The 24044-nt window shown below is 44.3% G+C and overlaps 1 protein-coding gene across 1 annotated transcript in view; it reads right to left on the reverse strand.

Annotated features, from left to right (window-relative positions):
- The window catches only part of LOC117505783, a 283549-nt gene that overhangs the window by 49283 nt on the left and 210222 nt on the right, over window positions 1-24044 (reverse strand). Inside the window, 17 exon segments of the mRNA XM_034165323.1 lie at window positions 398-481; window positions 566-646; window positions 689-727; window positions 1340-1377; window positions 1985-2135; window positions 2208-2468; window positions 2548-3285; window positions 3384-3428; window positions 3430-3492; window positions 9821-10195; window positions 14940-15175; window positions 15326-15389; window positions 21039-21105; window positions 21930-22041; window positions 23001-23348; window positions 23469-23535; window positions 23637-23977. Coding sequence (XP_034021214.1) covers window positions 398-481; window positions 566-646; window positions 689-727; window positions 1340-1377; window positions 1985-2135; window positions 2208-2468; window positions 2548-3285; window positions 3384-3428; window positions 3430-3492; window positions 9821-10195; window positions 14940-15175; window positions 15326-15389; window positions 21039-21105; window positions 21930-22041; window positions 23001-23348; window positions 23469-23535; window positions 23637-23977 — 3110 coding nt within the window.

Raw genomic sequence — 24044 nt, forward strand, 5'->3', positions numbered from 1 at the left:
TTACGGCCTGAATCGAGCGGAAAGGAGAAACATCACGAAATACCAAGACCTGAAAAATGACCTAAGAACAACATGCTCATTGAAAGACATCGATATCATCCCAGTTGTGGTGGAGCAACAGGCCTGATGAAGGAGAACCTGAATAAATACCTTGAGGCAATCCCCGGTCACCCAAGCGCATGAGGTGCAGTTTTAAGGGAACGATCACCATCTTGGAGAGAGCCCTCGGATACAATGCCAGCTCTGGTTAGGATAACTATAGAGCCTAGGGTGCAACTTTAGACCCCAGGTTTGGGGCCCACTGCATTCTATTAAAAAGACATCAAAGATAAATGAAAAAACAAATGACCACACCTACCTCAACATGCTTGACAAAAAGACAAATGACCACACCTACCTCAACATGCACAAAGAGAAAAAGAGAGATGACCACACCTACCTCAACATGCACAAGGAGAAAACGAGAGATGACCACACCTACCTCAACATGCACAAGGAGAAAACGAGAGATGACCACACCTACCTCAACATGCACAAGGAGAAAACGAGAGATGACCACACCTACCTCAACATGCAAAGGAAAACGAGAGATGACCACACCTACCTCAACATGCACAAGGAGAAAACGAGAGATGACCACACCTACCTCAACATGCACAAGGAGAAAATGAGAGATGACCACACTTACCTCAACATGCATGACAAAAAGAGAGATGACCACACCTACCTCAACATGCACAAGGAGAAAAAGAGAGATGACCACACCTACCTCAACATGCACAAGGAGAAAACGAGAGATGACCACACCTACCTCAACATGCACAAGGAGAAAACGAGATGACCACACCTACCTCAACATGCACAAGGAGAAAACGAGATGACCACACCTACCTCAACATGCACAAGGAGAAAACGAGAGATGACCACACCTACCTCAACATGCATGACAAAAAGACAAATGACCACACCTACCTCAACATTCACAAGGAGAAAAAGAGAGATGAACACACCTACCTCAACATGCACAAGGAGAAAAACGACAGATGACACACCTACCTCAACATGCATGACAAAAAGACAAATGGACCACACCTACCTCAACATGCACAAGGAGAAAACGAGAGATGACCACAACTACCTCAACATGCACAACAGGAAAATGAGAGATTGACCACACCTACCTCAACATGCACAAGGAGAAAACGAGAGATGACCACACCTACCTCAACATGCACAGGAGAAAACGAGAGATGACCACCACCTACCTCAACATGCATGACAAAAAGACAAATGACCACTTACCTCAACATGCATGACAAAGACAAATGACCACACTTACCTCAACATGCACAAGGAGAAACAGAGAGATGACCACACCTACCCAACATGCACAAGGAGAAAAAGAGAGATGACCACACCTACCTCAACATGCACAAGGAGAAAAAGAGAGATGACCACACCTACCATCAATATGCACAAGGAGAAAAAGAGAGATGACCACACTTACCTCAACATGCACAGGAGAAAAAGGAGATGACACACTTACCTCACATGCACAAGGAGAAAAAGAGAGATGACCACACCTACCTCAACATGCACAAGGAGAAAACGAGATGACCACACCTAGCTCAACATGCACAAGGAGAAACGAGGATGACCACAAGCCTACCTCAACATGCACAAGGAGAAAAGAGAGATACGGCGACACGCTACACTCAACATGCATCGACAAAAGACAAATACCACACCACGTCAACTGCACAAGGAGAAGACAAAATAAATAAATAATGTCATGCTAACACCCACATGAACATTAATGACAATGAGAGTTGTGTGCTGGTCGGAAAAAACCCCCCAAAAAAAACCAAAACACTGTCTTGTTAGGATGAAGGAAGCAAACACAAACAAGGAAATGGGAAAAGGTAGAACTGGAGACAGAAAACGAGGCGGAGCCTGTCCACCTGTTTAAAGTTGAGTCATCAGCGGGTCAGCCAGAGTGGAGCTTCCTCCTTCCTCACTGCTCCTCCTCCTTCTTCCTCCTCTTGGGTCTTGGCAGCTCCTCTGTCTCTGTCAGGAGAGGTGAGTCTCCTCCAGCGCTGGGGCTTCTTCCTGTCACCTGGACCGTGGACCGTCACCTGGACAGCAGAAGAATTGTCAGCAGGTTTTTTTTCTTTCCAACTTATTGCATGCTGTAGGATGCCCCTCACCACATTTCCATGGGAACCAGGATCCTCCTCGTCTTCAGACTGGACGCTGTCAGTTGACAGCTGACGGCAGGTGGGCGGGGCCTGTCTGGAGGGAGATGGTGTAGTTCCTCGGGAGGTCTTGTCCTTCAGAAGGTGTCTGAGCAGTTCTTTTCCTGTGTCTCCTCCTTCATGCAGAGGAGATAAAGAAGACGATCGCTCAGGACGTTCCTCATCCCTCTTCACCACACCACCTCCAGAAGCTTCGCCCTCATCCCTCTCCTCCTGCAGAAAAGACAGCATATCACAGTGACACCATGGTGATAAGATGCTCTGACCTAATAAAATCAAACCCTGGACTTACTTTGACCTCCAGCTGACCCCGGCTGAGGGACAAGACTCCATCCTGAGCTACAGACATGACTGACAGCTTCCTCTGCAGCTCTGATGGTGAACCCGGACAGACAGCCTGGATCTGGAGTCCATCACGCTGGTCCACGCTGCTCTGTGCAGGTGTGGAGCAGGGTGCAGCAGAAAACAGCTGTGATGTCATCAGGGTGGATGACGTTGGCCCCGCGGGAACCTGTGTGTTCATCATCCTTCCTGATCCTCTCTGTGGTTTGTCATGAGGCAGGATGTCAGAGTAGAGGTGGACGAGGGATGTGGGGTCTCCAGAGAAGGAGAAGTGGGCAGAGGAAGGAAGAGCAGCAGATGTAGAAGACAAAGACTCCTGTCCACATGGATTACCTTGATTTCCATGATGGGGAGAAGATACTCCAGCAAATCCTGGTTCCAGCTGGATGTATGTGACCGGCTGCTGCTGGGCACCGGGTGTCTCTGCAACAGGTATGGTCTTACCTGGCTCTGGTATAGATTCAGGGTGAGGTCCAGGGTGCAGGTTTTCCTCCCCCTGAATCCCTGCTGGAGGCCTGCCAGCTGGAATCGTGTGCTTCTTTCCTGGCTCTGTGGGTTGGGTTTGGGTGGTTGCTGTGCTGGAGTGAACATTGTCCTGAGGTGTCTCGCAGGTGAAGAAGAGACTGTTCCCACCAGCAGAACCAGGAACAGGCAGAGCTGCTGCTGCGGAAGGTCCTGCTGATCTCGTCTATGCTGCAGAGCTCGATGGCTGTCCACCTGTCAGTGTGAGTGCAGTTAGTACCAGAAAGACCAAACGTCCGCTGAAGGTGGTGGAATGACTTTTACCTCTTCAAGGAGCTGCACCCGCTGCTTCTCCTGCTGCTCCCTCATGCCGCTCCCTCCGCTCCCTCTCCTGGAAACCCTCACTGAACGGATTGTTGTCGTCAAACTTCACCTGAAATCCAGGGTGCGACAAGCTCAGTGACATCATCAGCAGAATGAGAAAGGCCGAGCACAGCCAGAGTTCCACTTAAACCCAGAAACCATTTTCAGTGTCTGCAAACTGATCCAGGGGGACGGTCCAAAGGTCTTGCGGGAGCTTCATGTATGGACAGAAAGTAAAGGAAAGGGCTTTTAAGGAAGGTCGTTCATGGGTGCCTGCATGAGCGTCAAAAGGACATCAAGGCAGCTAAACATAAGTACAAAGGAAAATAGAAAACACAGCTCACGATAAAGCAGGAAGGGGGAGGAGCAGGTTTCATGTCAGATTCCACAGACGACTTCAGTAACAAACTCTCTAGACTCAGGAAGAGTCTTCTGATGTCTCATTTATGCCATCCTTCAATCAGCGTAGAGCAGGGTGGACAACCTGTTCCAGAAAGGGCCAAGAGGGTGCAGGTTTTCTTTGCAGCCACTGACTCCACCAGGTGATTTCTTGATTAACTGATTCCATCTGCTCAAAGTGATAATCAGTCAAATCACCTGGTGGACTCAGTGGCTGCAAAGAAAACCTGCACCCTCTTGGCCCTTTCTGGAACAAGTTATCCACCCCTGGCATAGAGTCATCAACTGTTTTAAACGCTGCCGTAAACCCAGATAACACAAACGTGTCTGCAGAGCAACAAGGTCCAGTCTCTTATTACATATTTCATCTGTCACTCTACCGGCAGAGGGCGCCTTCTCTCTGGAACTGGTCTGCTGGGGTGAGCTACACCCCCAAACCACCGATGATATCAAGACTGTTGTCTTGACCTCCCTGGTCATAAAATTCCTTGAGAAACCCATCAAAGAGGAACTCCCAGCTAAGGTGGAACCCCGTTTAGGCCCATTTCAGTTTGCCTGGAGGGCCAAGATGCCACTGTCACCGACTGTGTCTCCAAGAGAAACACAATATTCTCCAACCTTACCTGCTAACTGAGAAATGATTCAGTAATTTCAAGCTGGAGTCTTGATTTTCTGGTTCAGAGATGCCAGAGGATGAACAGTGAGCTGTCCAGTGTGCTGCTAACATCACCCACTGTCTCCCCTCAGGGGTGTATTCTGTCCCCTGCATTGGACACCTGCCACAGCCATTATGATAACAGGCATACTACCAGACGACTGCATTAGCCAGCCTACGGAGTCCACCAGGACGATGGTGGTGATGGATGATGGTGTTTCCTTGTCTGAAAATGCTTTCCCTCATCTTAACCACTCAAACAAGTCCACTGATTTTAGACTCCTTCCCCCGTCCCCAGTGTAGTGTTATTAAGGGCCAGGGCGTAGGGTGACAGGCGACAAACATCTGGGCACCTTGACAGATAACTGGCTTAAATTTGACTTAAGCAAAGACTCTTTGTACTCAGGTGGCAGAAACACCGAGGAGCCGCTGTAACAGTCTGCCCCGACATCATCTGTGATCTGCTGCTTTGGAAACATTACTGTCAAAGGGAGGAAAAAAATGCTCTTTAAAAGACTGTAAATGTGTAATGAATAAATGTGCCGAAAAGGCATTATGGGAAATTCAAGTGTCTTTCAATCACTCCCCAACACCCCGTCAAAATGCATTGAACACTGTCATCTACTGGATTGGAGTGTGAATAGCAGCCCATGTAGGCCGTGAATTACACTTCACAAACAGAATTTTCTTTTTAACAAATGAAAAAATGACATATTTACAAATACACATTTATTTGTAAAAACCAACACACACGTTACAGTAATGTGAGTGTTGGTTTTTACAAATAAATAAACCAACCAACTACTGAAGGAGACTCATTTTTCCCATAATGCCTTTTGACAAGTGTATCTGTTAAAGCTCAAACCTTCAGAATTTCACACATTCCTTTAAAATATATGTCATATGTGTGATATTTTCTCTCTGTAAAAATGACAGAGTTACCGTTAATATTGATAAACTGTCCGGAATGAGTTGTTTATGAGTAAAACCATGAGCGAAAAAAGTGTTGCGCTTATGTTTCCTCCACAGTGTCTTTTTGCATGTTGAAAGCAAATTATTTTTTTTTCTTTCTTTGGGACAACAGCAGCCGGCCCGCTCCGCTCTCTTCTGCTGAAGGAGGCCTGAGCTCGTTTTTGGCTTTGTGGTCACTTTAATTTTACTCAGAAGCCTCGGCAGTGCTTAAACTCGAAAGTGGCTTATCAGTAACTGACAATATTAAAAGTTTGCGGTTAGCTGTAACTTCCGCTAATTTTTTTCTTTTGCATTTTATTGGTTTAGCATTATAAAAGTTAACTTTTCAGTTACTGGATTAGCGGTTATTGAAGCCAACTTTTTGATTAGCTGTGCCAACCACTGACTATAGCTCACAGCAGATCACTCAGTCCTCTGATCCTGCCTGAACCCATATGTTGGCATCCGCAGCACTGCACTTTAGTGGTTCTCTTCTTACTTGACTGTCTGTTGTGGTCGGTGACATGTCCTTCCCTAGTACTTGTCTCTGTTGTGGGGTACCACAAGGTTCAATTCCTGGCCCTACACGGTGTTTGCTCTACATGCTACCACTTGGGTCAGTGATTGCAAACCATAATCCATTGCTATGTGGATGATGTTCAAATTTATTTCTGTGGGACCAACAAAGAGCGAAGCACAACAACCTGTTACAGACCACATCGCTGATATCAAACAGTGGTTATCATCAAACTTCTTGCACTTATGAAGGAAAAATGCACTGTGTTTGGGGATCAGGAAAAATCTGGTTTTTGCACAGTGCCTTCTGATTTTAAAACTACTGTTAAGAATCTTGAGGTAACAATTGACTGTTTTAAATTTGACAGACAAATTAACACAGCAGTCAGATCTCATTTTTTCCCAATTGCATCTTAACAAAACTCAAATCTTGTCTTAGCCCCCAGACGTGAGCACATCACCACGACGCATTACTCTCTGCACGGTTGAATTTATGTTAAATTCTTAATATTTGTTTTTAAAGTTCTTCATGGCCTTGCACTGCCATATTTGACTGAGTTGTTGGCGCTATGTGACCAAAGCAGGGTTCTGACGTCATCCAGTCTCTGTCTGTTGGAGGTCCCCAGATCAAACCTGAAACATTGGGGTGACCGGGCGTTCTCAGGAACAAGCTCCCCCCTGGGTCTTTTTAAACCTAAAGACTTGTCTTTTTAGATTAGACAGAAATTTATTGGTCCCTTGGGAAGACTCCGGTGGCGGCTCCACAGATTGTTTCTGCAGGTGCTGTGGGGGAGCTTGGCATTTTGATGAGGGTGCTTATGGGCTCATGTGTCAGGACGGCTCTCTGCTAAACCTCTGCCACATTCACGGGCATGTGTACACACAGCCACATTCTCATCTGTGACAGTCACTGATGACATACAGAATGAACAAATCTCACACACACACAAACCTCGGCTCCTGTTGAATACAAATAGAACACATGTAGCCTACAGACTCAGGAGAAAAATGCTAACAGCAGGCAGAGAGAAAATCTTTCACCTCCCATTGATGTCTTCATGACAGCACAATGAACCTGTTGTTGTGGTTCAGAGCAAAAGCATCAATGATCTGGTTCCTGTCCAGAGGCCGTGTTCTCTGAGGGGTGATTGCGAGAGTGACCCCGGGTCACTGGTTTGTCTGGGCCTCCTGCTGTTCCTCAGGTGGTTCTTTAGGCCACACAGACTTCACTTCATTTCAATTCCACTCATGGATATTTGGGCAGCAAAAACTGAATCATTTCAGCAACTTCAAACTACTCTCACTGCAGGACGACATCATCACTGATGCTGAAAAACTCCTCCAGACCTTTGTCTCCTCTGGGCTTGACTACTATAACTCTCTGCTCTTTGGGATCTCTGGAAAAAACTTTCAAAGGCTCCGATACATTCAAAGCAGCGCACCAAACGTCACACCGTGGGAGACAGGGCCTTCTGTTCGGCTACTCCTCATATGTGGAACTCGCTCCCTGATCATCTGAGGGCTCCACAGACTGTGGAAGCTTTTAAAAAAGCCTCAAGACGTAACTGTTTAGACAGGCCTCTCACAGGACTCAATCATTTGAATCTGTTGCACCTTAGTGTTTCCATTCTGTTTTATTATTTTATTCTGGTTTACATACTGGTGACTGTTTTTAATCTTAATATTTTCTGCTTTTATTCTCTTATTTATCCTTGTTTTTTCCGGCAGCACAGATTCGTTATGAATGAAAGGTGCCTTATTATTATTATGATGATGATTATCACGACATTGTTGAACGTCACGTTACACTCATTTTGTGTAAAACAATCAGTTCTGTTGATGAATGTTTATTTTCTTTTATGAGTGGAATATTTACCTAATCACATAAATCTGGAAATGCCAGAAGTGTTTTACTGTGGAAAATTGAAAGGATGATGTCATCGCCCCGCCACTGGAACATGTTGTGAACATTGTCGTCTAACAGTCTAATTTCGCATGTTTTTTGCTGGTGTCCTCCAGCTCAGTCTGAGAAACTCACTCAGAGCAGACAAACACTGAGGGGCTTCTTTAAAAACTCAAATTAATTAACACATTTCCAGACGTCAGCTTCCAAAACAAGGGTGTCATGTGCACAACAGTTTTCATCTGTGATGATGAATTCTGGCAACAGGTCAGATTAAAAAACTTTATTTAATCCATGAGCCGGCTTCTAAAGTGTTAGCTTTTGTTGCTACATTAGCCCCACGGCGTCTTCTCCATTTTTTGTGGAAGCGTTACAGCGCCACATACAGGCCTAGCATGTGTACTACAGCACTTTCATGCAGTTTCACTCAATCTGTGACAACAGAGATATCAACTGAATGGAACACTTTTTGAAAATGATAAAGAAAAAGATTGTATAGCAGAAGTTCAGTTTAAGTGTAGAAGGCCTTAAAAACATGGGATGGAATTAAATTAAAACAATAAATGAGAAATTATTTTCTTGGGGTGCTGTGACAAATCCAGGGGGAGCTCCAGCACCCCCTAGCGCTCACTTGCCGCTGCCCATGGAAGACTCTGTTAGAGAAATTGAGCTTCCAGCAGCATTGTACAGCAGCACACAGGGTAAGAAGCACACAGAGTATCAAAAGTGAAAGTAAAAAAGAAAAACAGTTTGCAAATATAAATACACAAATATAAATACCAGACATACTGATCAATACTATTTTACTGTCTCCTACTGTTCCTTTCCTTCCCGTCCTCTGTCTTCCTGTGTCTCCTCCTCCCTCTGAGTGAGGGGTTGTAGAGTCTGATGGCCTGAGGGACAAAGGAGGTTCTCAGTCTGTTGGTCCTGCACTTGGGAAGGACCAGTCTGTGGCTGAAGAGGTTCCTCTGGTTGCTGGTGACGGTGTGCAGAGGCTGACTGGCATCGTCCAGAATGTCCAGCAGTTTGTCCAGTGTTCCCCTCTCTGCTACCATCACCAGAAAGTCCAGCTTCATGCCAACCACAGTGTCAGCCCGTCTGATCAGTTTGTCCAGCCTGGATGTGTCCTTTTGGATGTGCTGCCCCCCCCCCCAGCACATCACAGTGTAAAAGAGGACACTGGCTACTACGGACTGATAGAACATCCACAGGAGTTTCCTGCAGATGTTAAATGTCCACAGCCTCCTCAGGAAGTCCAACCTGCTCTGTCTCTTCCTGTACAGGTGGTTGGTGTGGGTGGTCCAGTCCAGTTTGCTGTCCAGCCACAGCCCGAGGTACATGTAGGAATCCACAGCCTCCACCTTTTAAAATGGCTTTCAACACTGAGTAGTGCTGTGACATTTTATTCTGGTTTTATGGACACATTTATTTATTATTCTTGATTTTATTTTTATTGTATATGGTTCTTGTGTTGTCTGTTTCTAGTTTCACTGGAAAGCACTTTGATTGCCTTTTGGTCTGTGTAAAGGGCCACGCAAACAAAAGTTGACTGATTTATGCCTCTTTACATTCACGTACTTCAGATAAGAGAAGACGGCCCTCGTCCATCTTTGTCACCTCTCTATTCAGTTATCATTTACTTCATTTTTAATTCTTTTTTTAGTACGTTTTTAACTGCCATCATTGTCATGCCAACAAAACTCAAAGCATTTATTCATTTAACCCTGACAGAAGCTGTTGTTTGTGTCGTATTAATTGGCGTACGTTCTGTCACGCGGGTGTACGTTCCTGCTGTACACAATTTGCCCTTTTGGGACAAAGAATAACCTGAACTTGAACGTTAAGAGAGATGTCTCAGCATTTACAACCACAACTCTTTGCTGGAAAAGGACCAACTGTTGCCATAGTGGACCATAAGCATTAACGGCAGCAGACAGCCACTAGAGGCAGTGCTGAGTTCCATGCTAAATTTACCTGAGGGGCGGGGACACCACTTCCCGATATCCCAGCTGTGTTCCGAGCTGCTTCGTTGGGACCGCTGGTCTGTCTGCAGAGGGGAGGGCCATGTTCCACTGAGGCACACGGAAGAGGAAGAACTATGACTGGGAGGGTCCGGGTGGTGCTGGGAAGAGTGGGGGCCACCTGAGGGGGCATCCTCAGCCCAATCACGCCTAGAGGTCTGGCCCCAGGAGCCCAGGCGGTTGGAATGTTTGGGGCATGTAACAGGGTGGAGCCCACCGGATGTGCCACGGGCTGACGGCGGAGCAGCATGGTGCCAGCTGCAGACTGCTCCTGTTTGCTTCTGTAGTCCTCAATCAGCTCTGTGTGGTCCTTCTGCTGCTTCCGAATCTGGAGAAAATCAAGAAAGCTTTTTAATCAGGAACTAAAAACAGGAACCAATCTGAACAGACACTACAGGCAGCAACTAAAGGTTTTCCCAATGTGAGCTCTATTTCTATACATTTTGAGTTTATCTTTTCAGGTGGGACAAAACTATTTTATTGGTGCCATGCTGATTTCAAAAACTGATTTCATTTATATAGCGCCAAATCACAACAAACTTGCCTCACGGTGCTTCACACAGTAATGTCTAACCTTACTAACCCCCAGAGCAAGAACACAGCCAACAGTGGTAAGAAAAAACTCCCTCTGATGATTTGAGGAAGAAACCTCAAGCAGACCAGAATCAAAGGGGCCATGATACAGACACAAACTACAAAACAAATATACAGGAAATGTTGCTGTCTGCACAGGACAGGAGGGTCTCCAGCACAAATACCACACCCATCTCTGGATGGAGCTGCAACTTAAATAGAGAGAAAAAACAGAATCAGGCATCAGAAAGACAAAAAATACAGTATAATTTGTCAGCATTAAATAAGTGCGTCTTAAGTCTGGACTTGAAAGTCTCAAAATACACAAAACAGTATACAAATCTATTCTAAATAGCATCTAAAGAATCTGACTGTTTTATTGACACAGGGAGATCATTCCACAGAACAGGGGCACGATAAGAGAAAACTCTGTGACCCACAGACTTCTTATTCACCCTAGTGACACAAAGTAGTCCTGAACCATGAGAACACAAAGCCCGGGCGGGTACGTAAGGTTTAATTAGGTCAGCTCGGTAGGGAGGTGCCAGTCTGTGAACAATTTCATAGTTTAATTTCATAATTAAATTTAATAATTAATTAATTAAATTAATTAAATAAATTGATTAATTAAACAATTAATTTCATAATTTCATACTAGTAGCAGAACCTTAAAATCTGATCTCACTGGGACAGGAAGCCAGTGAAGAGACGCCAAAATGGGTGTAATGTGGTCGAACGTTCTGCTTTGTGTCAAAAGTCTGGCTACAGCATTTTGAACCAATTGGAGAGCCCTAATGCTGGACTGCGGTAAACCAGAAAACAGAACATTGCAGTAGTCCAATCTAGAAGAGATAAACGCATGGATCAGGGTCTCAGCATCAGCCATAGACAGGATGGGACGAATCTTCATTATATTTCACAGGTGGAAGAAAGCAGTCCTAGTAACATCTCTAATGTGGAGGCCAAAGGACAATGAAGGATCAAAAATTACCCCAAGGTTCCTCACTTTTTCAGTGTGATGTATGACACACGAGCCTATGTTGAGCGTTAACTGGTCAAATTGATGCCAATGTCTCACTGGACCAAGAACCATCATTTCAGTCTTATCAGAGTTTAAAAGTAGGAAGTTTCTAGAGGCAATCTTCTAAGGATTTTATGTGAACGAGATTACCAGCAGTTATCGGCATGTATAACTGAGCATCATCAGCACAGCAATGAAAGGTAATCCCAAGACACCGCAATATGTGCCCAAGGGGTGCTATATAAAGGAAGAAAAGCAGGGGCCCTAAAACAGACCCCTGTGGAACCCCAAATTTCATGTCACTAAGGTTAGAGGTAGTGTTACTGTACAAAACACAGTGAGAACGACTGGACAGATATGGCGTCAACCAGGCAAGGGCACTTCCAGTAATCCCCAAAAAATTCTCCAACCTATTGAGCAAATATGATGATCCACGGTATCAAACGCAGCACTGAGATCTAACAACACCAAAACCATAGTGGTGTCTGAGTCCATTGCTCGCTGAAGATCATTCATAACTTTAGTGAGAGCCGTCTCTGTGGAATGATATTTCCTAAAAGCAGACTGCAGCGGCTTAAAAAGATCATTCTCAGTGAGGTGGTCCATGAGCTGCCGTGACACCACTTTTTCCAGAATTTGAGCAAAATGATAGATTTGATATCGGCCGATAGTTTTTCAATACACTAGGGTCAAGATTAGGCTTCTTAAGTAATGGTTTAATCACTGCAGATTTGAAACATTTAGGAACAGATCCAGAAGTTAAAGAAAGATTAATAATTTCCAGCACAGTCGGCCCAAGAGTGGGCCACAGGTCCTTAAACAGTTTTGTTGGTATAGGATCAAATAAACAGGTTCTGCTTTTTGTTGATGTTACGAGTTTCGTCAGCACGCCTCGTGAGATACTATCAAATTCTGTAAATCTAGGTTAGCAGGGGTGGTGGCCAAGTGGTTAATGCTCAGTTCAGAAGGCTCCGGGTTAAAATCCCACCCCTGCCACATTTCTCCATGTAATGTGGAGTTGCATCAGGGAGGGAATCCGGCGTAAAACTTGTGCCAATTCAACATGCAGATCCACCTTGAATTTGCTGTGGCGACCCCGAGTGCAAGAAAGGGAGCAGCCGAAGGGACTTACTTGTTACCTCAGTAATGGCGCCCACCTCAATAGCAGGGTGTAGTGGCTGGATTAAGGCATGCTGGGATATGTTTAACCTAATGTCTTCAATTTTCTTCTCAAAGTAATCCAGGAAATCTTGTGCTGTAAAAGGAGAGCGAACTACAGGTGGTTGTCCATGAATAAGTGTTACCACCATGTCGAACAAGAACTTTGAGTTATGCTTGTTTTTGTTGATCAAATCAGAGTAATGAGTCCACTTTGTAGCCAGTAATGCATGCTTATAGTCTAAGATAGCATTACGCCACGCAAGGTGGAATACTTCTAATTTTGAACTACACCATTTCCGTTCTAGACCTCTAGCCTTATGCTTGAGGTCACGCAGGTAATCATTGAAGCAAGGTGACTGTGTTTTGGGGGGGGGGGGGGGGGCGTGGTTTTAACACAGGTGGCACAATCGTGTCGAGCGCAGTTTTGATCACTGAGTTTAAACTATCCACAAGTCTGTCTACTGACTGGGTATTTGTCAAATGTGAAGCTAAGACATCAGGCAGTCTAGCTTCGAGTTCAGTCTTAGTTGAGGAGTTGAAGCATCGCAGTAATGATAAATAAGGTTGTTGTTCCACTAAACACGGCAGCGAAACTGTAAACTTAACAAGTGATTGATCAGAGACCACTGATGTAAGAGGCATAATGTCAATATTCGTGACAGCAACCACGTGAGAACCAAATCCAGGGTATTTCCACTAATGTGCGTTGAGTGCTGAATGCATTGCTGAAATCCTAATACATCAACAATTTCCATAAATGATTTGCAGAGGGGATCAGAAGGCTTATTTATATGAATGTTAAAGTCACCAATGATCAGAATGTTATCTGCACTAGTTGACAAGTTAGAGATGAATGCACCAAATTAATCTAAGAATTCAGAATATGGGCCAGGAGGCCTATATACAGTGACAAAGTAATACAGCTGATTTTTATTCTTCTGATCTTGGCAATGCGTAATATCCTGAGCAGAGCGGAGAATCAGATGCTCAAACGAGTTATATTTGTGACCCCCCAACAGCTAATAAGCTAAACCTAGATTTATAAATAAGAGCAACACCCCCACCTTGCTTCGCATCACGAGGAACGTGACTAAATGTATATGCTGGTGGGCAGGCCTCATTTAAGGGGAGGACAGCTGTAGGTTTAAGCCAGGTTTCACATAACCCAATCATATCTGCAAGGCGCAGCTTAGGAACACTACCCTCCAGCTGTTTTTTCTCCACAGCAGCGGGGCCATGTGGTGCCACATGCTCCAGCTGCTTGTAATCCATACATGTCAACCCCTTTGAGGGTCCACCTGTATAACCAAGTGATAAAATCCATAAAATCAACACAAAATCATTATAACCTCCAAATCGCACCAAAATCAGTTTTATTACAGTACACACAACCGCATGGCGGTATCACATAACTGGGGTTTTGTCCATATATTAATAACTAACACCAGGGATCACCATGGGCTCTTTTATGGTGGACGTCCTCCACAGTTAAATTCTCTTGCTCCACAGTAAAATCGCTTGGTATTTTGTACAAACTCAATATATTTCCCGTGAATACAGTGTCACACAGCTGTTCTATTTTTACAGAAACCAGAACTCACAGAGTAACAGATCACTGCTCCTAACAATCTTTGGCCCTACCATCTGAGACTGCTCTGCCCAACGACTGGATATTGCAAAACCATGTGACGGTGAACCAATTCCGATTGGATGCTCACATTGTGCACGCCATCACACAGCTTCTATGAGGAGTACAAAGATGGTGGACGGCTGGCCGAAAGTCCGCGGAGTTAAGAAAAACAGTTAAATAAATTTACAACAGAAAACCCTGAATATCCGTAAGACTTTATTTGTATGTCCGTATGACTCTGAAAATTGGAAAAATCTGTATAAGTTACGGACAATCCGTATAGGTTGACATGTATGGTACTCTGTTTGTGCACGCATAGGAACATGCACGAAGCCACTGCCATGGTATCGTACACGACTGTCCGACCGTGTGTCTCTGTCAACGTCGGCTTGATGTTTTTGGGGTTCGCTCATCCGTGCTGTTTGGCCGTGATTCTTACCTCTTTGTGTGTTCATGTGTGACGGGGCCCTAAGTGATGATCGATAATTAGATCATTCATCAGCAATGATTTTGAGGACAGTGATCTCCTGTTCCACCCAGACGCTCCCAGCTCTCTGAAAGGATGGACCTGCATTTTTCAAACTACACTATCATTACATTGATGGCATGAAATAATTTTAAACCAGCGCTGACCATAATATCGTGACAGGCTGAGTCGGTATGTCGACTTAGTGTTTTTGTGTTTACCTGCTCCAGCTGTTTCTGCACTGCCCCCTGCTGTTCAGTAACGTGGCGGAGTTGGACTGCGTCAGCCTCGGCAAAGACTCGGCCGGCCTTCCTGGCGGTCCTCTGTTTGGCCATCAGAGCCTTCTTGGTTTTACGGTGAGCTGTGATCTGGTCCTCCAGGAGGTGCTGTTGCATCTGCAGGAGCTGCTGCGTCTCCCTGAGCCACTCCTCGTAGCGCTGCCGCCGCTCAGAGTCGTCTGACGCACACAAAGACATTTTAAAGTCACCAACAGACCAGTCAGTCAGATATCAGTCGTGAACATCCAAAACAATCTGGTCTTTACTGTTCACTCTAATATGCACAGAAAAGGACCAACAGGAACCACTGGGTCCTGTTCCATACTCACTGACGAAGCCTGGGCCCAAGCTGGGCGGGTTGAGCCGAACCAGCGGAAGGTTCACTTTTGTGTCCTGTGAGGAAGAAGAAAGTACAAAGTTTGGGTCATGATCGTCACAGTGAGGTCCTGCTTCATAATGCCGCCTCCTGAAGCCACACCCACAATGTGCGCAACCAACAACTGCAGCCGGGAGGACCAGCCCACCCAGGATCAGAACCCAGGTCACAAGGAGGTCACCTGTGTCAGCGCCACGCCCAAACCACGTCCACAAAGACAAGAACAACATCACCGAGCCGAAGAAGTACTGCTGTAATACTACTACATTCTGTAGTATTTTAATGACGCAATAACTAGACAGTTATTACACAGTATTTATGAAGTACTGTTGTCATACTACAACCCCAGTTCCAATGAAGTTGGGACGTTGTGTAAAATGTAAATATAAACAGAATACAATGATTTTCAAATCCTCTTCAACCTATATTCAATTGAATACACCACAAAGACAAGATATTTAATATTTTAATTTTTTTGTTGTTTTTGTGCAAATATTTGTTCATTTTGAAATGGATGCCTGCAACATGTTTCCAAAAAGCTGGGACAGTGGTATGTTTCCCACTGTGTTACATCACCTTTCCTTCTAACAACACTCAATAAGTGTTTGGGAACTGAGGACACTAATTGTTGAAGCTTTGTAGGTGGAATTCTTTCCCATTCTTACTTGATGTACGACTTCAGTTGTTCAACAGTCCGGGGTCTACGTTATTTTGCGCTTCATAATGCGCCACACATTTTCAATGGGCGACAGGTCTGGACTGCAGGCAGGCCAGTCTAGTACCTGCACTCTTTTACTACAAAGCCATGCTGTTGGAACACGTGCAGAATGTGGCTTGGCATTGTCTTGCTGAAATAATCAGGGACGTCCCTGAAAAAGACGTTGCTTGGATGGCAGCATGTGTTGCTCCAAAACCTGGATGTACCTTTCAGCATTGATGGTGCCATCACAGATGTGTAAGTTGTCCATGCCATGGGCACTAACACACCCCCATACCATCACAGATGCTGGCTTTTGAACTTTGCTCTGGTAACAATCTGGATGGTCTTTTTCCTCTTTTGTCCAGAAGACACAACGTCCATGATTTCCAAAAACAATTTGAAATGTGGACTCATCAGACCACAGCACACTTTTCCACTTTGCGTCTGTCCATTTCAAATGATCTCGGGCCCAGAGAAGGCGGTGGTGTTTCTGGATGTTGTTGATGTTTGACTTTCACTTTGCATAGTAGAGTTTTAACTTGCACTTGTAGATGTAGTGACGAACTGCGTTAACTGACAATGGTTTTCTGAAGTGTTCCTGAGCCCATGCAGTAAGATCGTTTACACAATGATGTCAGTATTTAATGCAGTGCCGCCTGAGGGATCGAAGGTCACGGGCATTCAGTGTTTGTTTTAGGCTTTGCCGCTTACATGTAGAAAGTTCTCCAGATTCTCTGAATCTTCTGAGTATATTATGGACTGTAGATGATGGAATCCCCAAATTCCTTGCAACTGAACGTTGAGAAAGATTGTTCTTAAACCGTTGGACTATTTTTTCATGCAGATGTTTACAAAGTGGTGATCCTCACCTCATCTTTCCCTGTGAACGGCTGAGACTTTTGGAGATGCTCTGTTTATATCCAATCATGACACTCACCTGTTTCCAATTAGGTCAGGGGTTAAAACAATAAATTTTCATCTGACTGAAATTTTTTCCTGGCAAAAATCAATGCCAGCAATTCCCTAAAATATGGCGTAGTGGGGGCACACACTCTTTTTTCTCAATAAATACAATAAACACATTATGCAGTATACTAATCTGTTCTAAACAGCCTCTAAGGAGAGACAGACAAAGCATAAAAAGAATGCACAACCTGAACATAAAGATACATAAAAGGGTGGTGTGGTGTAGTCTTGATTATGGGGGGTCTGGGGGTGCTCCCCCAGAACATTTTTAAAAGAGCAAGTCAAATTTTGTATATTCTGGTGAATTTTAATGGGTATGAAGTCTTCTGAAACAAAGAAAACTCACTTCAAACTGTCAAGTAAAAATTCTTTGTCTTCTGTAGTATTTAGATTTGTTCTAATCTGGTGAATACACCAAATGGGTGCCGTGTCGCTGTACAGTCAATAAGATACAAAATTAGAGCCTAAAGCAACTGACAACGTTGTTCTGCTGTGCACAAAGTAACACTGTCACCAGTTTTGAAAATGCACGCACACTGAGAAACTGTAAACTGGCTTATTCACATTTAATCGGTAAAATGGTCTCACTCCTAAAACAAACTGGGGCTGCAACTAACAATTATTTTAGTAATCGATTCATCTGTCGATTATTTTCTCAATCGTTTTTTTGTTTTTTACTTACATGTGAGTTTTGCCATTACTTCTTGAAGTGAGTTATTATTAAAAGGCCTTTATCACACAACATCAACGTTTGAGCTTGAAACAAAGTTATGATGTTATGTTCTCAACAAAAACATACCTGGAGTAGTGTTTAGTTTTATTTTGCACATACATACATCACCGACACACCACAAAGAGATTTCCATCAGGTGTACAACCCCTGGCAAAAATTATGGAATCACTGGCCTCGGAGGATGTTTATTCAGTTGTTTAATTTTGTAGAAAAAAAGCAGATCACAGACATGACACAAAACTAAAGTCATTTCAAATGGCAACGTTCTGGCTTTAAGAAACACTATAAGAAATCAAGAAAAAAAATTGTGGCAGTCAGTAACGGTTACTTTTTTAGACCAAGCAGAGGAAAAAAAATATGGACTCACTCAATTCTGAGGAAAAAATGATGGAATCATGAAAAACAAAAGAACGCTCCAACACATCACTAGTATTTTGTTGCACCACCTCTGGCTTTTCTAACAGCTTGCAGTCTCTGAGGCATGGACTTAATGAGTGACAAACAGTACTCTTCATCAATCTGGCTCCAACTTTCTCTGATTGCTGTTGCCAGATCAGTTTAGCAGGTTGGAGCCTTGTCATGGACCATTTTCTTCAACTTCCACCAAAGATTTTCAATTGGATTAAGATCCGGACTATTTGCAGGCCATGACATTGACCCTATGTGTCTTTTTGCAAGGAATGTTTTCACAGTTTTTGCTCTATGGCAAGATGCATTATCATCTTGAAAAATGATTTCATCATCCCCAAACATCCTTTCAATTGATGGGATAAGAAAAGTGTCCAAAATATCAACGTAAACTTGTGCATTTATTGATGATGTAATGACAGCCATCTCCCCAGTGCCTTTACCTGACATGCAGCCCCATATCATCAATGACTGTGGAAATTTACATGTTCTCTTCAGGCAGTCATCTTTATAAATCTCATTGGAACGGCACCAAACAAAAGTTCCAGCATCATCACCTTGCCCAATGCAGATTCAAGATTCATCACTGAATATGACTTTCATCCAGTCATCCACAGTCCACGATTGCTTTTCCTTAGCCCATTGTAACCTTGTTTTTCTCTGTTTAGGTGTTAATGATGGCTTTTGTTTAGCTTTTCTGTATGTAAATCCCATTTCCTTTAGGCGGTTTCTTACAGTTCGGTCACAGACGTTGACTCCAGTTTCCTCCCATTCGTTCCTCATTTGTTTTGTTGCACATTTTTCGATTTTTGAGACATATTGCTTTAAGTTTTCTGTCTTGACGCTTTGATGTCTTCCTTGGTCTACCAGTATGTTTGCCTTTAACAACCTTCCCATGTTGTTTGTATTTGGTCCAGAGTTTAGACACAGCTGACTGTGAACAACCAACATCTTTTGCAACATTGCGTAATGATTTACCCTCTTTTAAGAGTTTGATAATCCTCTCCTTTGTTTCAATTGACATCTCTCGTGTTGGAGCCATGATTCATGTCAGTCCACTTGGTGCAACAGCTCTCCAAGGTGTGATCACTCCTTTTTAGATGCAAACTAACGAGCAGATCTGATTTGATGCAGGTGTTAGTTTTGGGGATGAAAATTTACAGGGTGATTCCATAATTTATTCCTCAGAATTGAGTGATTCCATATTTTTTTCCTCTGCTTGGTCTAAAAAAAGTAACCGTTACTGACTGCCACAATTTTTTTTCTTGATTTCTTATAGTGTTTCTTAAAGCCAGAAAGTTAGCATTTGAAATGACTTTATTTTTGTGTCATGTCTGTGATCTGCTTTTTTTCTACAAAATTAAACAACTGAATGAACATCCTCCGAGGCCGGTGATTCCATAATTATTGCCAGGGGTTGTAGATGCCGACAGCAACTATCTCAACCACTGACAACATATTACAGCAAGAGTCCACAAAAGTATTTTAAAGGCCTGACTAAAGTGTAATATGTGATCTTTAATAAGATATTTTCATGAAAAAAGACAAATGTGCAGTTTACTGCATTTTATTCTTTTCTTGTGTAAAAACAAAGCTTAGATCTGGTTTGACCGAAACAAATTGTCATTAAACTTAAATAAAACAGGGATGAAGTGGAGGTTTAAGAGTCACTAGGTGTTCACAGGAAACACTTATTTAGTTGGTTTTATCTTTTATGTTTTGTTTTATCAGGTTCTTTTTGTCTGTTTCTCTAAAACTGTATTGTAGCAATATTAGTTATTATTACTATTATTGTTGTTGCTATTATTATTATTAATAATAGATAAATAAAAATAAACAACAAAAAATTACAATTCATAATACATTTGACTCTTTTACAACAACAAATGCTGAGCCATTAATTATTATACAGAAAACAAAAGCACACAAACGTGCTGAGATGCAAACAGCTTAATGTTAACTTTAACATTGAAAACACCATAGACATGCTAACGCATTAGCATCGGTCCCGTTTTTAAGTTATAAAATACATCTATCAACTGTTTCAGAAGACAATAACAGGTCAAATTAACATAAAAAAGGTAAATATTACTCACAGACATATGCTCTTTAGGGTATTAGCTGGGAAAAATTAAGATAAAGCGAAATAAAACAAAGATCCGAAGCAGCAGATCAAAGCACTGCTTCATTGATTCAAGGTTCAAAACAAAGCCACGCCCTGCTCTACTTGGGAAAGGTCTGCCAATGTTCCTACGAAGACAGGGAGAAGGACTGTGGATCATGGCAAGCAGTAAACAGAGTGGAGAGGAGTGAAAATTCACATGGTCACTTCCTCCGCGGTGCAGCGCCATACATGCAAACACTGCAGAATGGAATGTTGCGCGTATATGTGGTTAAATTTTCCAAATGACGGAAAACTGTCATGATGATGGAGAACTTTGACACATGAATTTGCTGTTCATTGAACATTCATCAACTTTCCCAGTCCTTTGTTGCCACTGTCCCAGCTTTTTGAAACATGTTGCAGGCATCCATTTCAAAATGAGCAAATATTTGCACAAAAACAATAAAGTTTATCAGTTTGAACATTAAATATCTTGTCTTTGTGGTGTATTCAGTTGAATATAGGTTGAAGAGGATTTGAAAATCACTGTATTCTGTTTGTATTTACATTTTACACAACATCCCAACTTCACTGGAATTGGGGTTGTATATCATTCTGGAGTATTTTAATGACATAATAACTGGACGGTTATTACATGTTATTTATGAAGTATTGCTGGAATACTGCAACATTCTGTAGTATCTGAATGGCATAATACTAACTGGATGGTTATCAGTCTATTTATGAAGTATTACCTGTGTATTTAGCTGTGGCAAGGGAGGTGGGGCCTCTGAATCCTGGAGCTCTGGAGGCTGTTGCAGCCTAAGACACACACACACACACACACACACACACACACACACACACACACACACACACACACACACACACACACACACACACACACACACACACACACAATAAAGGTGTCTAAAATTACCTCAAAAACACCTTTCAGAATGTGTTGTTAAAGAAGGTATGTTTTAGCGGTATTTAGCTTTCGATGACTGAAGTGATTTGTTATGCCCCTCTGTGACATACGTCACATCCAGGTCTGCTGCCTGAGACACGCCCCTGATCTCCTCTGTGACACGCCCACACCACCTGGGGTGATAGCTTTAGCTGTGAAGAACTTTGAGTCACGCACACGTTCAGGTTGGAGTGCGGCGTGAGGTCATAGTCGTGGCATTTGAACTCTGTGTCCAAACCAAAAGCCACCCGGTTAAAGACTGCGCTCGGGTTCTGTGTCGGTGAAGAAGTGGACCTTCTGTCATTTCTTAACTTTAAAGTGAGATGATGGTCACCGGTTCACTTTGATCAGCAAACGTGAACATGGACACAAGTGTCATTCATCACAGTCAAGTAAAATATCTCAAGGTGGCCTTTGACCTACACAACAGCGACATGACAAAGAAGCCTTTTTTATGTCTGGAGTGCTGTGAAGATTGTGTGTGTTGTGTGTGTGACGGACGCAGACAGACTGGGTGTTTGTTTGATGTGGAACTGATGGTTTTAATGTGTGACTGCACTCTGAGATAACAGCTCTTCATGGGGCTCAGCGTGCAGCCGCTCAGGTTCCAACCAGGACATCCAGATGAGAACCCTGCTGAAGTCTGTCATTTATTTCTGCCGGCTGTGATGGATACCTGTTAATGGTCACGGGGTTGAGTCCCAGGCTGCCCTGGGTCATGACCTTGTTGATGCCCTTCAGAGCCACCATTTTGGCCTTCATGATGGGGTCGGAGATGGAGTCAAAGTCTGCTGAGAGAACGAACACACACACACACACACACACACACACACACACACACACACACACAGAGACAGAGGTCACTAAGTGCTCTGGAGGTCAATGCTTCACCAAGAAGCCCAGAATTAGTCTCAAAAGATCATCATTTGGAAATTATTTGGCCTGTTTGAGGCAAATCAGACCCAAAAGTTCAACAACAGAAAGTCAGAACATCATCCTGATCACACTTGAAGAAGCCGGGGGGTGGGGGGGCAGGACCTGGGTTCCTGCAGAGGAGACATCGGCTCAGTGCTCTCGGCCCGATGTCCTTCATAATGTGTGCTGCCCTCTAGTGGAGAGCAGGCACCAAGATTTTGTATTCTTGCAAACGTTTCTGGCTCAGTGTCAGTCCCTCCCCGACCCCCAAAACAAGTCTGTTCTCTTCTCGTCAGAAGCCCAGTGGTGGTTGGCTAACGTCCGGAGGGGTATGGCACCACTGCGTCTCTGAGGCACTTGGGGACAAAGTCAATTATTAGCAGAATAGACGCCTCAGACAGGGTTCTAACTCCTGAAAGAACAGATGAAATAAAGGACAGACGGTGGCATCGTGGCAAACCCTCAGTGGGGAGGAAGACCTCTGATCGATACCCGGACTGGGTGGTAGATGCAGAGAAAATCCACATCCAGGGTCCATCTCCAGACGCCTGTGCGAGGTTTGTTTAACACGGGAACGCCATCGCACACCCACCAACACACACTCTGCCGGGTCCGACGGCCTTCATCTGCCTTCACAGCCGCTGGTTCCAAGCCATCACCTCCTCCGCCTGACCCGCTGTTGAAGACGTCTTGTTCCATCAGAGCCCAGAGAGCCGTCCTGTGTTCAGGGTTCCTGTTGGACCTTCGCGGTTACCATGTGCCATACTGGAGGTCAGGAGGGTGAAACTACATCTACGTGAAGCTAGTATTCAGACCCTGGTCTGGTTCTTACCCATGCTGGGAATGCAAGACTCTGTGTTGGACCTCTGTGTGATCAGGGCTTGCATCTGTTTCTGCTGCTGCTGCTCCTGTCGCTCCTGGTCCAGCAGGTCCTGCAGCAGGAGCGGCTGCTCCTCCAGGAGCAGTGATCGGGACTTGTTCTCACTGTGAGCACAGACCGGGGTTAGGTCTGCCGGCCCTGGTTGCAGATCTTGGATCTGAGGGTTAAAGAGGAGGTGAGGCTGGGAGTCCAGAAGGGACAGTGGGTGAGGCAGAGTGGGGCGTCCTTGAGGCTGGGGGATAAGGACGGCTGAGGCCGAGAGTCTAAATATACTCTGCTGCTGGAAGTTAGATAATTGACCTGGAAACGGAGGACACAGGAGGAGACAAGCAGGAAAAACTGTGTTCAAACATGCAGACCAGCAACAAACACTCTTTACTGCTTCTGGATCAGGAGTCACTGGAGACCAAGCAGACATACCTGAGCACGGAGCCTGCTCCTGGGCTTGGACTGACCCAGGACCTGGACCAGAGAATTCTACTTTGTCCTGCAGGGACAGAAACAACAGGCAGAAAATGTGTGTGCAGTTAAGAGCTGTGGGGGTTCTTAGTCTTACAGCTAATCCAGAGCCAATAAATATGACGCCACCTTGTCAAGAAGAGAGGAGGAGCTTGACAGAGCGGAACCCAGAAGTCCCAGAGGCTTGCTGGTGGACAGGACTCCAGAGTAGGAATGCTGGACTCTAGTTTCTGTTTTCACCACCTGTGTGACACAGCCAGGCGGATGGGTGTGGCTGCCCACCTGTTGGGTGCCACCTCCCCCCTCCTTCTCATCAACAGACTCTCCAAGGTCCAGGTCCTCACTGAACAGGCCTTTCTTGTCCTCCAGGTTGAGCTCTGGGTCTGCATAGGCAATCAAGTCGAACTTGCCAGACAGCAAGAAATCATCCAGGTGCAAGTCATTGGATCCCAGATCCAGCTCGTCTTTACCTGAGTGAGAGAAGCAGACCTTAAACCAACCAATCATACAGACTCAATCAGAGGAGTTAAAACTGGT

The sequence above is a fragment of the Thalassophryne amazonica genome, unplaced genomic scaffold (assembly GCF_902500255.1).
Source record: "Thalassophryne amazonica unplaced genomic scaffold, fThaAma1.1, whole genome shotgun sequence".
Taxonomy (NCBI): Eukaryota; Metazoa; Chordata; class Actinopteri; order Batrachoidiformes; family Batrachoididae; genus Thalassophryne; species Thalassophryne amazonica.